The 18,386-nt window shown below is 35.4% G+C and overlaps 2 protein-coding genes across 2 annotated transcripts in view; both read left to right on the forward strand.

The window, feature by feature from the left end:
* The first annotated feature begins 4,972 nt into the window (after positions 1-4,972).
* Positions 4,973-5,965, forward strand: LOC126886184 (uncharacterized). The gene has a single exon (XM_050653038.1). The coding sequence runs from the start codon at positions 4,973-4,975 to the stop codon at positions 5,963-5,965; it is 993 nt and encodes a 330-aa protein (XP_050508995.1).
* Positions 5,966-7,599: 1,634 nt separating this feature from the next.
* LOC126886185 (uncharacterized) overlaps positions 7,600-18,386 on the forward strand; it is a 44,823-nt gene continuing 34,036 nt past the window's right edge. The window contains exon 1 of the mRNA XM_050653039.1: positions 7,600-9,068. Within this exon, the coding sequence (XP_050508996.1) occupies positions 7,600-9,068 (1,469 nt within the window). The remainder of the gene's footprint in view (positions 9,069-18,386) is intronic.

Here is an 18,386-nt window from a genome sequence, read left to right on the forward strand (position 1 = left end):
CATAGAAACACGTCAATTGGTAATTTTTATGACGTGTTATCTACGTTATAAAAACGTCGTTTGGTTGCCTGGGTATATTTCAATAATATTTAATCATTGGGTGCGTTCGGACGACCACAGCGGCTGGACAGCTGGCCAGCAGTAGCTGTCAGACGTCACCGCTGGAAGCCAGCCGCTGAGAGATTTACTAAGCTTTCCCTATCACGGCTGGATACAACCACTCAGCCGATTTCTGCTGACCGCCAGCCGCTATGGTCGTCCGAACGCACCCAATAACTCAACATATTCCCGATGCAATGTCAAATATTTAGTCACTGATTGTCAGTGTCTGACTGACAATATAGCTGACAATATCACAAACCATACATACTCATACACGTTTCACGTAAATTGTCAAGGTCAAGACCACAAACCATACATACTCATAGACGTTTCACGACCATGTTAATCTTTCGGATCGAATTAACGCCATCTCTTGATTGGAATGGGAACTAAATTGACAAATTTTAGTTACATAGGAATTTTAAATTATAAATTTTGCGGGATTTTTGATGAAATTTCGCAGGAAATTAAAACAACAGAAAGACAATTCAATGTTTTACTGAAAACTTTAAATGTTCCAATTTGTTTTCAAAATGCTATAAACACTACTGCCATGTTGATATGCCATATGTCACGTGAAAGCACTGATGTGTAATATAGAGTTGAATGAAAATTTTTGAAAGAATCTTGTAGGATGATTGTTTAGATAAATACCTTATAATCTTTTACAAACTTCCAAAAATATATAGGCCCGAAATGTTGATGACACACTTGTCTATTGGAATAAACTGTTTCAGGATCTATTATATTGTTTTTTAAATGTGGAGAAACACAACACGGGATGATCAATGTAAACTAAAAATTCTACTCACAAAAACGGAGAGGAGGTTAATACAATTGATTAAAATTGTGATTAAATCTAATTAAAAACATAACACCACTATAATATTTAAGACACAAACTGTAAAATAAAAAGTAAATAACAAATTAATTTAATTGTCAACTGTCAGTTGTTAAATATGACAAGAGAATTGACTGACAGCGACATCTCTGGATTGGAATGGTAACTAATTTGCTGTCTTGACCTTGACAATTTACGTGAAACGTCTATGAGTATGTATGGTTTGTGGTCAAGACAGCAAATTAGTTACCATTCCAATCCAGAGATGTCGCCATCAGTCAATTCTCTTGTCATATTTTTAACAACTGACAGTTGACAATTAAATTAATTTGTTATTTACTTTTTATTTTACAGTTTGTGGCGGCTTAATTATTTTATTATAGTGGTGTTACGTTTTTAATTAGATTTAATTACAATTTTAATCAAGTGTATTAAGGCCCCGTCTCACCATCAAATAATTGACAGTTATTTGATCAAACTTGACAGTCAAACTTGACTAGTGACACAAACTATACATACTAACTGTCACTTTGTGTCACTAACTGTCAAGTTTGATCAAATTAACTGTCAATTATTTGATGGTGAGACGGGGCCTTTAACCTCCTCTCCATTTTTATGAGTAGAATTTTTAGTTTACATTGATCATCCCGTGTTGTGTTTCTCCACATTAAAAAAACAATATAATAGATCCTGAAACAGTTTATTCCAATAGACAAGTGTGTCATCAACATTTCGGACTTATGTATTTTTGGAAGTTTGTAAAAGATTATAAGGTAATATTTATCTAAACAATCATCCTACAAGATTCTTTCAAAAATTTTCATTCAACTCGATACACATCAGTGCTTTCACGTGACACATAGTAGTAGCACCGGTAGTAGTGTTTAGCATTTTGAAAACAAATTGGAATATTTGAAGTTTTCAGTAAAATATGGAATAAAACATTGAATTGTCTTTCTGTTGTTTTAATTTCCTGGGAAATTTCATCAAAAATCCCGCAAAATTTATAATTTGAAATTCTCACCTAACTAAAATTTTTCAATTTAGTTCCCATTCCAATCAAGAGATGGCGTTAATTCGATCCGAAAGATTAACATGGTCGTGAAACGTCTATGAGTATGTATGGTTTGTGGACAATATTATATTCGGCTGAGTGCGTTGTAAGACCCGTTTGCCATTATACTAATTTCAGTACTGATTTCAGTACTAAAAATATTGGTTAGTTGCGCGAGTCGATTTAGTATGAAAAAGTCAGTTTGTGCCAAGTTTGTGTTTGCAACTATCCGAATTGTAATCAGCATATAGGCATGCGCTCTACCTACTAAATTTACATGAGCTTTACTCAAGGTTCATAGATAGGAGCTTTACTAATTGAGATTGCAAGTTGCAAGCCATTAACTTATTAACAATAAAAGATGGGAAGAAGTATTTTTGCAAAACTGGCAAACTTGGCTTTTATTTCTGCTATTAGAGATATATCCACACCTAGTTTGGCTAATTCTGCCTTTATTTCTTCCAAAACTTTAATTCGTGCCTTCCTATTCTATAGAGAGGGTGCTTTGGCACATACAAACATTGATCATTGATTCGATTTGTAAAACTCTATTAATGTTTCAATCTGCCTTTTTCTCCACATGTTGAAAGTTGAAATCACTATTATTATTATGTACCTATAAAAAAAAACAAAAGTACCTAATATACAATACAACCTCACTTTTTAATATTGTGTCAATTTCAGTACAAGAAATTAGAACATGTTTTAATTTTTAGTACTAAATCGGCGCGCGCATCTAATTTGTAGATACAATATTTTTAGTACTAATTTCAGTACTAAATTTAGCATAGTGGCAAGCGGACCTAAGACAAAGATAGATTTGGAAAATATTACCACGGCATAGTGTTTATTTTTTTCGAATCCTGAAAAAACCAATAAATATTTTTGAAAAATTTAAACGCAGAATGAAAGACTAAATTATTACCGAGGGCCGAAAGTCCCTTAGAATAAATAGTTTATTTTGAATAATATATTTGAAATTAAAAATCACACTAAATTTTCTCTTAGTTTTTCACCCCTGTAACTTATTAAAATAAACATTATAGAAGTTCTCAGGGACTTTCGGCCCTCGCTAATAACGTGATCTTTCATTCTGCGTTTAAATTTTTCAAAAATACTTATTAGTTTTCTCAGGATTCGAAAAAAATGAATCCCCATTTGAATAGCATTGCAGCCGAAAATACGTTCCGATCCTCTTAAAGGAGACTGATTTTAGAATACCTATTTTATTGATGTATTATTAAAGAAAAATAAAACAAATGATTAGGTACCTATTTGGTGCGAAATTCATAAATGGGATGGTATAGATTTGAGATACATATTTCTTTATTTGACTAAGGTTTCGCTTTCTCAGAATTTTTAATGACTTGCACGTGTTGTTAAGTATGTTTAGACCTGTTTCAGCTATTCAATTCAATTCTGTTGAAGTTTAGGGCTGTGTGCTATCAGACGAAAATAAATGTTAACTTGGTTATAACGTTTGCGGTTGTGTTTTAAATATTATTTATTCTGGTTTATAATATTTATTTTGGTCTACGAATAATTAACATTCCGCATATGAATTTCGCACCAAATATCATTCGAAATACTATAATTGTTTTATTTTTATTTAATAATACAGTAACAAGTATTTTAAAATCAATCTTCTTTTAAAAGACTCTAAAAAAACTTATCTTTTTCGGTGTACGATATTTAACATTCCGTATATGAATTTGGGACCGACTAACATTCCGTATATGAATTTGGGACCGACTACCGTATATGCATCTGGAACCTCGCCGCCTATTGGTTAAAATATTACCGCGTGCTGCAACGAACCAATAGAAAACTCCTATGGTCCAAATACATATACGCAATGTTTAGATGCGCCCGGTACTTACAGCCCGTTAGTTAACGGAGGTTTAATCGGGACCTCTTTAGGGTCTCTTGCGTTGTAATAAATTATACTTATTTATAATTATAATAATACTTGTAATTGCATTTATTACAACGCAAGAGATCCTAAAGAGGTCCCGATTAAACCTCCGTTAACTAACGGGATGTTAATCGAGACATAAAGTTCCGGGCCTAAATTTAGCAACATTGTCCAGAAGACCCATAAGCAATCTTTTTTTTATGGATGCTGTTTTGGCCTCATTAAATTTATTTCATTCGAAGTACCTGGCCTATTTTCTTGCCCAGATATTGTACTAAATTTTTTGTTTTCTCTTTAATTACCTTTCGTTAGTACTAACTAGTCGTGGTTGTCAGTTGTCAGTAAGTAAGAACAAATTGAATTGTTAAGTCGTTTCCTGTAGTTATCAAGTGTCGCCAAAAAACGCCGGTTTCAGTTATAGTAAAAAATAAATTAACCCTTTCTCCCTCCTTCCTTCACCTTACTAATAACTGAAGACTTCTCGACCTACCAGTTAAAATAAGGTAAGAATTTTTTTGTTATTATTTCCATACAGTCCGCTTTAAATTCGATTGCGTAATAGACCAGCATAGCCCAATCGCCACCCCATAAGTTTGGTCCTTCGAGCCGGATCGTCTTGAATCAATTTCGTTGTTGCTTTGCCGGTTCAAGATCTGATCTATCGTATTTTTCGCATTGGATAAATTTATTTAAAATTATAATTGTAATCGGTATAGTATATTTGTCGTGTTAAAATCTAATTAAATCGTAGTGTACCCTTTTTTTGTCGTGTATCGAAAAACCTTGTTCTTCGGTCGACTATAGTTGGAACATTGAATTCGTGTTTTTGCTTCTGAACCCATCGCTTAGTGAAATCGATTTTGATTAAGTAAATATATTTGATTTGGATATTTTGCAAACCTAAAAATAATTTGTTTGGATTTAGTTTAATAAAATTTTAGTAATTGTTGAAAAAATATATACACCTAACTACTATTCTTGACATATTTTGGGTTTTGTTCCATTTTATTTCTTCATCATTGATAATTTTTTGAAAGAATTTCAATATTTATTATTAAACATGCCTAAAAGTCAAAACGAACTAAAATTGGAGCGATTATGCTCTAAACGTGAAACTATCTTTCGTAGGGCTCAATTATGTTACGATGCCGGGTCGGCCTTAGAAAAAGATCCAGAAAATGCCTCAAAAATGCGTAACTTTGCAGTTAGATATAGTACTTTCGAAAAAACTCTATCAGAATATGAGGAAATTGTTCAAGATATCGTTATATTAAAACAAGAGATGGAGCCAGATGCTGGCGTTGCATACCATACGCATTTAGATGCATTTTATGATCTCTACTCCAATATTGAATATTTAGCTTCATTATTAATAAATAAACCTGCTGTTTTGAGTAATAATCCCAATAGTACTAATAATTCTACTATTAAAATGCCCAAATTTGAATTAGTTAAGTTTGATGGTGAAGATATATCTCTGTGGCCTGTTTTCTATGAAAATTTCAAACAATTTGTTCATAACAAAATAGAATATCCCAAGTCCGATAAGCTACAGTATTTGTTGAGTTGTATTTCCGGGAAAGCCTTGAAAAGCTGTAGCTCAATAGAACCCATTCCTAATAATTATGACATTATTTGGAATATGCTTGTTGAAAGATATAATGATAAAAAATATTTGTTTAATCTCTATATGGATCGAATTGTTAATTTTCGCGGTTTGCAATCTAATAATCCATCATATTTGGAAATATTTTTGGAAAAGTTTGATACTAATGTTTCTGCACTAAAACGATTAAATCTCGATAATTTAGATGATCATATTTTAACTTATTTAGCTATGTTAAAATTACCACAAGATACCATAGATTCATTTGATTTAATAAGAAATAATAATGATTTACCCGCTTATGATGATTTATTGAAATTTTTACGCCAACGTGTAGTAAATCTCTTATTAAAAATGATAGATCAAGGAATTCCAAAAATAATTTTTCGTTTCAAAAACCGAACAAATCGTTTCATTTGCAAGAACAGAATACGTATTCCTCCATAGATTGTGTTGTTTGTAAAAAAGGCCCACATTTAATTAAAGACTGTAAGCACTTTTTAGGGCTACCATTTGAATCCAGATTTAAATTAGTGAAGGAAAATAATTTATGTTTAAATTGTTTTTCTTCAAAGCATCGAGTATCCAATTGTCCGTCAAAATTTTCTTGTGTTGTGTGCAAAGCTAGGCACCATTCCAAGTTGCATAAGCCAAATACTACTCGGCCTAATGAGAATGTTCCATTTCCCTCCACTAGTACTGAGCCTACCTCTGGTTCTTCTGATAATCCTTCTAGTTTACATGTCCGCCATTCTAAAAATATCCCAAATGAATCAGAATCGAGTTCTGTTAGTCTGTTTGGGACAATAATGGTTAAAGTTGTTGATAAATGGGGTAGTGCTCACAAGGTTAGATTTTTGTTAGATAGTGGTTCTTCTGCTAATTTTCTTACTTTTGATTGTTCCCGAAAATTAGGCCTAAGTTATTCGAAATTAAATTTGACAGTTTCTGGTATAGGAGGATCAACCACCCCGATAGTAGGTAAAACCAACATTGTTATCTTTTCCCATTTTGATAAAAAAATACAATATCCTATAGAAGTGTTGCTTATAGACACAATCTCTAATAAGTTGCCAGATCAACCAGTTGACAAAGACTGTATTAACAGTATAGAACACTTGAAATTAGCTGACCCGAATTTCTTTTTTCCTGGCAAGATAGATGGTATTTTAGGCTTATCTGTCTTTTCAAATATCATTGGTTGTAATAGAGTGTCATGCGAAGATTCTCTATCAGCTATTGAGACTAGTTTAGGTTATGTAGTCATGGGCTCAGCTGCACCAAATTTTGAAAAAATCCACACATATTTGTCTTTCGTCTGTAACCCTTTGTTGAATTTAGATTCCTTGGTCGAAAGAATGTATGAATTAGAGGATTTGCCCACTGTTACTAATAGTTCATCAGAAGATGAAATTTGTGAAAATTTATTTTTAGAAAATGTATGTAGAGATGCAGATGGTAGATACACAGTTTCATTTCCGTTCCAAAATGATCCTAATGTACTGGGTGATTCTTTTGTTCTTGCTAAAAATAGATTGTTGTCCTTAGAAAATCGCCTAGCACCAAACCCAGAACTTAGAAAACTTTACTGTGATATCTTTCAAGACTATTTAGACCAAAAGCACATGAGTTTAGTTCCCATTCAAACCATTGATTCGTTGTCGTATTATATTCCCCATCATTGTGTTTTTAAATCAGATAGCCCTTCCACTCCTTGTAGAATAGTCTTTGATGCCTCTATGAAAACTAGTAAAGGACCGTCATTAAATGAAATTCTTTATAAAGGTCCAAAATTACAAAATAATCCTACCACAATATTGTTGAATTTTCGTCTTTTTCCAATCGCAATTGTCGCTGATTTGAAACAAATGTATAGGCAGGTTAAAGTGGTTGAATCTCATTGTTCGTTTCAAAGAGTTTTGTGGAGATTTGATACCAATGATCCTATTTCTATTTTCCAATTAAATACTTTAACTTTTGGAGTAAAAGCCTCACCATATCTTAGTCTCAGGGTAATAAAACAATTATGTAATGACGAATCTAAAAGTTTTCCTGATACTATCATCCCAATTTTAAGAGATATGTATGTAGACGATTTTATTAGCAGTTTTCCAAATGTTTCTGAAGCTATAGTTACACACACTCAGTTAGTGAATTTGTTTCAAAAAGGTGGTTTTAAATTAACCAAATGGATGTCGAACTCGAACGATCTACTATCGACAATCCCCGAACCCCTTCAATTGGTCAAAACCAAACAATTTGATAAGTCAGTCTCCAAAGTGTTAGGATTGCAATGGGAAGAAAAATGTGACAATTTTAGTTTTGGGTTAGAAATACCCTCATCGACCCGTTGTACAAAAAGAAACATGCTCTCACTTGTTGCTCGTATGTTTGATCCCTTGGGATTCCTATCTCCTATAACCCTCTTGCTTAAAATTTGGATAAAGAAACTTTGGACTCTAAAGGTAGATTGGGATAGTACCGTACCAAAAGAAATCGAAATAGCATGGGAAAAGTTTCAAAATGAATTTCATGTCCTATACAAAATACAAATTCCACGCCATATAGCAGTTACACCTAATTCGTCGTTGTCTTTTGTAGGATTTTCAGACGCAAGTGCTGCTGGATACGCAGCCATTGTTTATTCCAGGGTTGTTAATTGTACAGGTCAAGTTAAAGTTACTTTACTGTACTCTCAATCTAAAGTATCTCCAATGTCTAAAATAACTCTTCCTCGATTAGAGCTTTGTGGAGCGCTTCTTCTCTCAAAGCTTCTTTCACATGCTATTGAAACTTATTCTCCTAGACATAATATTGATAAAATTTTTGCCTTAAGTGATTCCATGATTGTATTAAATTGGATAAAGTCCTCAGAGAAAAATCTCAAAATATTTGTTCAAAATAGAGTTGTTACAATTCATAAGATGGTTCCGTCAGAGTATTGGTTTTTTGTTCCTGGAAAGGAAAATGTTGTTGATTGCGCCTCTCGAGGTTTGTTTCCTTCTTCGTTAGTCAACCATTCCACATGGTTTACTGGTCCAAATTGGTTACTGTTGGAGCCAGAATATTGGCCTATTCAGTCTGTCAACGGACAGGAAATTATGATTTGTGATTCTGAATATAGATCACAAACCTTCTTTGGTAATGTCACTCGTGTAATTTCTCCGCTGTATACTCTTATTGAATATTTTTCCAGTTGGTCGAAACTTTTAAATTCCACAGTATACGTATTGAGATTTCTTAGAAAATTGTCTTTAAATAAACGGATATCTCTATTTGATTTAAAAATTGCAGAAATTGAATTAATTCGAGCTGTCCAGCAAAAGCATTTTTCTGAAGAATATAAAGCCCTTTCTCAAAATCTCGTTGTAAAATCTTCCATACGTCGTTTGAATCCATTTATTGAAAATGGAATAATTAGAGTAGGTGGACGTTTGTCCAACTCCCAATGTAGTTTTGAACAAAAACATCCGATTTTGTTGCCCAAAGCCGATCCTTTAACCATTTTGTTAATAGATTATTTCCATAAATTGCATTTACATGCTGGAGCGTATTTGTTGCAAAATCTTCTGAGAACAAATTATTGGATACTATCTAGTCGTCAGGCCATCAGAAATAGAATTTGGAGATGTAATCGTTGTTTTCGTCTTAATCCTAAACCTACCTATCCTATGATGGCTGACTTACCCGCCGTAAGAGTCAATCAGGCAAAAGCCTTTTTACACACTGGTGTAGATTATACTGGTGCGTTTTCCATTACTATAGGAAAATATCGTGGCGTAAAAACTAAAAAGGCTTACGTATGTTTGTTTGTTTGTCTAAGTACGAAAGCCATACATCTTGAATTAGCCTCCTCGCTCTCTACAGATTGTTTCTTAGCCACTTTCAAAAGATTTTTATCTCGTCGTGGAAATTGTAAGGTTTTATATTCAGATAATGGCACAAATTTTGTGGGTGCCAAGAGAGTCCTCGATGAAATATATCAATTAACTACTTCAAAAACTTATAAAGATGCATTCCAACAGGAACTTAATAATACCAAAATTTCTTGGAAAATGAACGTACCTTATGGCAGTCACTTCGGTGGTATTTGGGAAAGCAATATAAAAAGTGTAAAACTTCATTTAAATAGAGTTGTGGGGAATCAAATCCTTACTTACGAAGAATTTTTAACTGTTCTGACACAAATCGAGTGTCTTTTGAATTCGCGTCCTCTTTGTGTTCAAAGTAACGACCCTGAAAATCCAGTCGCGCTGACTCCATCGCATTTTTTATGTACAGAACCTTTAGTGTCATTACCCTCGATGGATATTGATCTTGATAAAAATATGAGTACTTTGAAAAGATATAAATTATTAGATTGCATTGTTCAACATTATTGGAAAAGATGGCATTCAGAATATTTGTCTTCTATGCAGTCTCGTTTAAAATGGAACACTAACTCGAACCCTCCCAAAGAGGGAATGGTAGTTATAATAAAAAATGAAACTATCCCACCTTTACAGTGGCCTCTGGCAGTCATAGAGACTTTGTATCCTGGAAAAGATGGGATTGTTCGAATCGTAAAAGTGCGAACCAAGCACGGTAGTTACATGCGCCCAGTCGTTAAACTGTGTCCTCTACCCAGTCAATAAACTGGAGAGGATTTTTTTATTTTATTTGATAGTTAAAATTTTAGTTTAGGGTGATGGGTTCATGTGCAGACTTAGCATATTAAAATTAAATTAGTTTTCGTTGATTTTTCGTTTATTTTAAAAATAAACTCGGGGGGGCAGGATGTTTTGGCCTCATTAAATTTATTTCATTCGAAGTACCTGGCCTATTTTCTTGCCCAGATATTGTACTAAATTTTTTGTTTTCTCTTTAATTACCTTTCGTTAGTACTAACTAGTCGTGGTTGTCAGTAAGTAAGAACAAATTGAATTGTTAAGTCGTTTCCTGTAGTTATCAAGTGTCGCCAAAAAACGCCGGTTTCAGTTATAGTAAAAAATAAATTAACCCTTTCTCCCTCCTTCCTTCACCTTACTAATAACTGAAGACTTCTCGACCTACCAGTTAAAATAAGGTAAGAATTTTTTTGTTATTATTTCCATACAGTCCGCTTTAAATTCGATTGCGTAATAGACCAGCATAGCCCAATCGCCACCCCAGATGCTATTTATAAGGCTACAATAAGGCTATATAATGTGTAACTTCTCTCACTACTTACATTCAAAACGAAAAATTTCTTACGCAGTGAGAAAAGTCGGCCATTGCAGTGAGAAATATTTTTTCTCACGGGTTCTCCTACGATTTTATATAAGATTTGTTCCAATACAACGAAGAACCGTCATGTAACGATCACGTTACTATATAACAGGAGTGGCCAAACTGTGGCTCGCGAGCCACATGTGGCTATTTGAAGGATTATTTGTGGCTCTCATGTTTATGTTTTCAGCAACCCAATCAAAGTTGACATTGACAGTTGGTGACTGTAATTAAATATTTGGTAATGATCAGTTGATTCTATTTTTGATTAGCGTTCGAACAACCGGCCCTTAGGGCCGGTTGTTTGAACGCTAATCAAGAAGTTGATTATAATTAAGTCCCATTAACAACCATCAGATAACAACACCCATCATTCGTCCGTGAATCAGTTGATTGTAATCAATTATGTTAATTATCATTGATAATTAACATAATTGATTGATTAATTAACCATTAATTAACATAACAATTATTAACATAATTGATTAATAAATCTCATAATTGTAATCAATTGTGCTTTCAACAACCAAAACAAAGTTGACATTGACAGTTGGTGACGTAATTAAATATTTGATAATGATCAGTTGATTCCATTTTTGATTAGCGTTCGAACAACCGGCCCTAAGTTAATTCCATTTTTGATGATAGGGCCGGTTGTTCGAACGCTAATCAAAAATGGAATCAAATGATCATTATCAAATATTTAATTACGTCACCAACTGTCAATGTCAACTTTGTTAGGGTTGCTGAAAACATAATTGATTCCAATTATGAGATTTATTAATCAATTATGTTAATAAATAATTGATTACAATCAACTGATTGACGTACGAATGAGGGGTGTTGGTGTGGGGTGTTGTTATTTGATGGTTGTTAAGGGGAGTTAATTATAATCAACTTCTTGATTAGCGTTCGAACAACCGGCCCTACGGCTCCACGGGCGAGAAACTGACGCTAGCAGTAGCCGTAAAACTAACTTAAGGTTCCGCGGAACGGAATAGGAATAGCCGAACTACCGACTACAGGACTTGTGCGTAGTCGGTTCATTTCGGCTATTCCTATTCCGTTCCGCGGAACCTTAAGTTCGTTTTACGGCTACTGCTAGCGTCAATTTCTCGCCCGTGGAGCCGTAGCCTCAGGACTTAAACAAGGTTTACCCCTTAGCACCGTTGCTATTGTTCGGCCTTAGAATATGAAATAAGTAAAATAACATCTAAGCTGACAGGGTATTTCCGAACCGAAGATCAAAACTATTGTTGGCCTTTGCTGATGATCTAGGTGCATTCGCTCATTCTACAAGAGACGTTAAAGAGGTGTTTTCACAACTCGAGGGAGAAATAGGTAGTCTGGGCCTTCGAATAAATGAAAAGAAGACGAAATACATGCTAATAGTAAGCAAAAATCCAAGACCAAGAGTTAGGCAGAACATAACTATTAATGACCCCCACTTCGAAGTAGTAAAAGAGTTAAATATCTAGGGGCGATAATCACATATGGCAAATACATACAAAAGAGGTATCAGCATGGATAGTTGCGTGGAATAGAGCATTATACTCCCATTCATCATTATTAACACATTCACTGACACGCTTCAGATGAAGACACATCTTCTTATGGAGTAACAGTGACTTAATATGCAGTCGTGTCCGTGAATGTGTTAAGATCAAGCTGTTAATCTAAGTCAGTGTGGTCCAACCTTATAGGCACGCGGGCCGCATGCGGCCCGAGGCTCGTTAAACTGCGGCCCCCCAAACACATTTCAAAAATATTGCCATTGATAACTTTTATCTGTTCCAACCCTGTCTAACTTTCCGTAATCTTAAGAAAGTAGTTACATAACCTTGATTGAACACTCACTCCCGATAAGCGGGCAGTTAGCTTCAGTCAGCTGCACGTGTCGTGCTGAATTAACAGTGGCGAATAAATTGAATGCTAAATTCAGAATGAGTAGTGCCAAGAAAGGCAAAATTTTCGAAGAGAATCGTACGTTCCAAGGAAAATGGGAAAATAAATATTTCTTCATCGAATTAAAAGGCAAACCTCAGTGCATTATTTGTTGTCAGTACTCGCGGTATCAAAAGAATACAATATTAGTAGGCATTATGAAACCCATCACAAAACAAAATACGACAAATATCAAGGTGAAGCTCGCATTACTCTTGTAAAAGAACTTAAGGCTAAATTGAATAAACAAAAATCTCTATTTACAAAACCGACAGCTCTTCAATCATCAAGCTTAGCAGCATCATATGAAGTATGTTTAGAGCTGGTCAAAAGTAAAAAAGCATTTTGAGATGGAGAAATGATCGAGCGGTGTGCCGTTAAAATGGCGCGATCCTTTGGAGATGAAAAGATGGCCAAAAATTTTGAATGTGTTTCAGTTTCCCATCAAACTGTACTAACTTGTTTGTACTACTCCTTAGTCCTGGACGAATCTGTTGATATTACCTACTGACAAAAATCAGCTATTAATTTTTGTTAGATGCTTCAGTGAAGATATTTGTGTAACTGAGGAACTTATAAAACTGCACCACATGGAAGACGGGACCAAAGGTATAAATATATTTGAAGCAGTTAGTGACGCTGTGAAAAATATAGGCGGTTTTCAAAAGTGCTCTTGCGTTTGCACCGACGCACGGAGCAAAAGCAATGACGGGACGCATAACGGGAGTGGCTGGACTTTTGCGGGAAAATAGTGTTAACTGTGTTATGTTTCATTGCATTATACATCAAGAGACTCTCTGCGGAAAGATAATTAAAATCAACGATACTATGAAAACTGTAGTGCAGACAGTAAACAGCTTAAGAGGAAGAAACAGAGCTCAGCGACACCGAAAATTCATCTCTTTCTTGGAGGAATTAAATACTGAATATAAGGACGTCCCCCTACATTCAAAGATACGCTGGTTGAGTGCAGGTAAATGCCTTAGAAATTTTTTTTCTTTAAGAAAAGAGATCTTACTCTTTTTTGAAACGGAAATTGTTATTAACACGGAAGTATTTATAACAAAGCTTAAGAATAAAACATTTCTTCATGAACTGGCATTTCTAACAGACATTACCTCTCACTTGAACACATTAAACCTACAACTCCAGGGGAAAAATAAGACAGTATCACAATTGGTTGGTCAAATTGAGACATTTCGCAAAAAACTTGATTTTTTCGAGAACTGCATGAAAATAAAAGACCTCACACATTTTCCTGCGTGTTTCAAAATAAATCAAGAAGAAACTATGGTCGATTTCTCGAGGTTTGCAAAAGTTCTTACAGAAATAAAAAGAGAATTCGATGAAAGGTTTTCGGAATTTGATGCACTAAAACCCGATCTTGAGCTTTTTAACAATCCAATGGGAGTCAACATCCAGAACCAATCAGAAGAATACCAATTATAGCTGTGCGAACTACAGTCCGATTCGTTTTTTCAAGCAAATAAAAATGAAGGCATTAGTACCTTTTGGAAGTTAGTCTCCAAGGATCGTTTTCCTAAACTTCGTAACTTTGCGTTGAAACTATATTCAATGTTTGGTAGTACGTATATATGTGAAAGTACATTTTCTGCTTTGAAGCATATTAAATCTAAAACACGTAATCGCATGGAAAACAATTCTCTGGAAGCGTGTATTAGATTCACTACCACTAGCATAGATATAGATGTGCAAAAGTTCGTAGATGATAAACCCTTGCCTCAAATATCCCATTGATTTTTTATTTTACGTTAAATTTTAAACATAACATGTAAATTGTAAACCATAATAAAATACTTGTAAATAATATTTCGCTTGTATATATTATTTTTAAAATAAACTTTTTTTGAATGAGTCGAGTTCTCTGGCCCTTCATAATAATTTCAAATTTAATACGACCCGCAACATCTAAAAGGTTGGACCACACTGATCTAAGTTAAGACTGTACATGCCAATTATTCGCCCAATTGTTACATGGAAGTGAAACATGGACTTAATATCAGCGGGAAATAAATAAACTGCTGCGGTATTTGAAAGGAAAGTTCTCAGAATGATATTTGGCCCTCAAAGAGATGAATTGACAGGAGAGTCAAGAAGGCGTCGCAGCGCTGAATTGGTGAATGTGTATGGTACTGAAAACATCATCAGAAATAAGAGCTAAGATGAGATGGGCAGGTCATCTCGTAAGATTAGAAGACAATGGATTGTTAAAGACAATGTTTTTTGAGAGACGGTAGAAGATTAGTACGCCGTCCCAGAAAAAAAATGGAACGATGATGAAAAATCGAAGTATCCTGAATTAGTAAATGCTGCTTGTAGAATTATTTGCATATTTGAAATAACGATGTGATCCATTTTTTTTATTTATATACGGTTACAATCATTTACAGAAAAAAACCAATAGATTAAAATATAAATTCCATACAATATAGAGAACAAAAATACATATCATATTATCAATATAAATAAAATGTTACCAATACAAATTACACAAATAATCATACCCAAGGACATTAATTAGTGTGGTCGGCGGACATAAGCAGACAATAAGTCACTTTTGAGTTTATTATTATTATTATTTTTACAGCACAATAAGTCTTAGTTAATGCGTTTACTAAAACCTGACTCAGGAACTTGCTATAAGTTTGAAAAAGGTCAATGTTAAAGTGCTAGTTTGCTAGTCTGGCAGTTCTAGTGAGAAAGTTGTTAAGAGCATAGTTAGTACGGTGGATTGGGTAATGGAAACTAACTGTAGCCCTGGTTGTTCTTAATGGGACATGAATATTAATTTTTTGAAGAAGCTCTGGAGTTCCAGTTTTTCCATGTAGGATGTTGTAAAAAGTGATGAGATCCCTTCTCTTATGACGAGCAGTAACCGGTGCCATATCCAGGATATTAAGAATATCTGCATCATTGTAGTTGTCCAAGATATTGAGTCTATAGGCAATTTGCTTTAAAAATTTATGTTCAACTAACTGAAGAGCATTAGTACCTATGTACTCCATAAAAAGGAGACCATACACAGGAGGCATACTCAAGATGGGGACGGACCAAGGCACAGTAGAGGGTTTTTAAAGCTGTAATATTTGTGAAGTCCTGGGTGCATCTTCTAATAAAACCAAGCATCTGGAAAGCCTTATTAACAACATTCTCCAGACGACGAGAAAGCTGTAAGTTTGTATCAAGGGTGACCCCCCAAGTTTTTAAAAAGGGAAGTTCTTTCGAGAGTACATATATAGTGACCAATATTGTAGTCAAAAACAATAGCATTTCTGGAACGGGAAAAAATCATAGTTTTACATTTAGTTGGATTAAATTCCATGCCATTTCTTTTACACCACTCTAGCATGTTATTTAATTTATTTCACTAAATTAAATTTTATTTTCCTTTAAAATTCGTGAAATCCAAACACTGAGAGAAAAAGTTAATACCCTTTTTAATCGCTTAATTGCAAAGAAGAAGAAGCAAAAAAAGTAACTGAGGCCATACTTAAAATGTGCAAAAGAGTGCATACCGCGAGGTAAAATTAAAGGGTATAAGACTTTCTGGTCCCCAACGCTATCCAAATTGAAAACTGCCAGAAATAAAGCCAGGCGCAAAACTAAAAAATCCAGGCAAATCAACGATTGTATAGAGCTTCGAAAGAGTCAAGCGATCCTAACTCAAGCCATTAAGTCAGGGAAAAGAGAAGCTTTCAAATCCATCTTTGCTAAGCTCGATTTCCGAAAAGACGGCACCAAAGCGCACAAGTTCGTTACTACGCTAGACAATGATGGAAACAAGCAACAGCAAATGCCAATGAGAGGCATGGCTAGAAAACCCACTTCACATGCCGATATAGCAAACGAACTATGTAAACACTACACAAAAGTGAGTAATATTACGGATACATAAGAGGGAGAGAGCAATACTGTTGCGTTATCCGCCTCCCTGGCGGATGAGCAAAAGTATAGAGGACATCTGTACAAAAGATTTCTCGATGTTAGAGCTGGAAGCGGCTCTCTCTGACACAAAAAAGAAAAAGGCAGCAGGGATTGATGAGTTGTACCCGGAAATGCTTAAATATCTGGAGGCCGCAGCCAAAGGCACTATTCTGAATTTGATTAACATAACGTGGAATTCAAGAGTCTCAAGTCAATGGAGGAAGAGCGAAGTCATACCCACCTTAAAGAAAGGAAAAGACCCGAGCCTGACTGATAGCTACCGGCCAATATCCCTCACAAGTTCCTTATGCAAAGTAGCCGAAAAAATGGTTCTGGACAGACTAAACCGAGCCATAACCCATCTTGCACAAGCTGGCTTCAGGAGACACAGGAACACCATGGACCATGTAGTCGATTTCGCTCAAAAAGTAAAGGATGCTTTCCACCGTAAGATGTCAACAGTGGCAGTGCTAGTAGACCTCAAAGCTGGATACGACACAGTATGGAGAGGTTTGCTGTTACACAAGATAGCGAAGTCTGGAATTGACGGCAAACTATTCAATTGGATAAAATCTTTTCTCGGGGAAAGGTATCAGAGAGTCAAATTTCACAACCACTGTTCCAAATTCAGACTGCAAAGACAAGGGCTGCCACAAGGAGCTGTCATCAGCTGCTAATTGTTTAACTTAATGATAAACGATATGCTCGCAATAATTAGAAAGACACCTGGTGTGGAAGCCCTCCTGTATGCCGATAACCTCCTAATATGGGCATCAAGTAGCAGTCTGAAAGCGCTCGAGGGAGTAATGAACCAGGCTCTGAAAAATCTAGAAAAATGGGCGGATAAAAACTGTCTAACTGACAGTACAACCAAAACTGTATATCAAGTGCATACCCTTTGAACAAAACAGACTGCTGTCAAGCTGACATACAAAGGAGTCGATTTGGAAAGACAGGATGTAACAAAATACCTGGGGGTGTACATAGATAAGAAAATGACGTGAAAACCTCAAATCGACGACACTGCAGAGAAAGCCACAAAGAGATGTCGACTGCTCAAACGTCTCACAGCAACAAAGTGGGGCGCCACGCAAGATGTCTTGGTGGCAACATACAAAACTTATGTCCGGAGGATATTAGAATATGGGAGTGAAGCTACAATAACTGCGAGTACAAACACCACCTCCAAGCTTGAAGTCGCCCAGAACACTGCCCTTCGCGTCATCAACGGTGCTCCAAAATCAACACCGATTACATCAATGGAAGCCCAGACCGGTATTGAACCAATACAATGCCGCAGAGACCAACACGCGTTAACTTTCTGAGAAACGCAAAGATGAATACTTCCACAAAAATGGGGCGAATATAGACAAGCAGCCTCACGTCTTAAAACACAAACCAGTCCGCTTACAGTAGCAAATCAAATCATGGAAAAATACCACATTGACCTGTCGGAAGCCGTCCCCTTCCCAGCGCAAACTGCACTGTCCCGCTGTCTATCAAACACAGAATTACGTCTTAAAAACCATAACGACCCGAAGCACTTATCGTCAGACATTGTCCTAAGGAAAGCCGTGCTAGAGACGATACACACCAAGTACCCAGCGCATGAGTGGCTCCACATCGACCTGCGATGGCTCCTCGATGCTGGACTCGGAAAGAACAGGAGCAGGATATGTCTCAACGTTCTTGGAAGGCACCATAGTTGTGGGTGCCGCTCTCACCAACTACG

This window comes from Diabrotica virgifera, chromosome 6 (assembly GCF_917563875.1).
Source record: "Diabrotica virgifera virgifera chromosome 6, PGI_DIABVI_V3a".
NCBI classification, from domain to species: Eukaryota; Metazoa; Arthropoda; class Insecta; order Coleoptera; family Chrysomelidae; genus Diabrotica; species Diabrotica virgifera.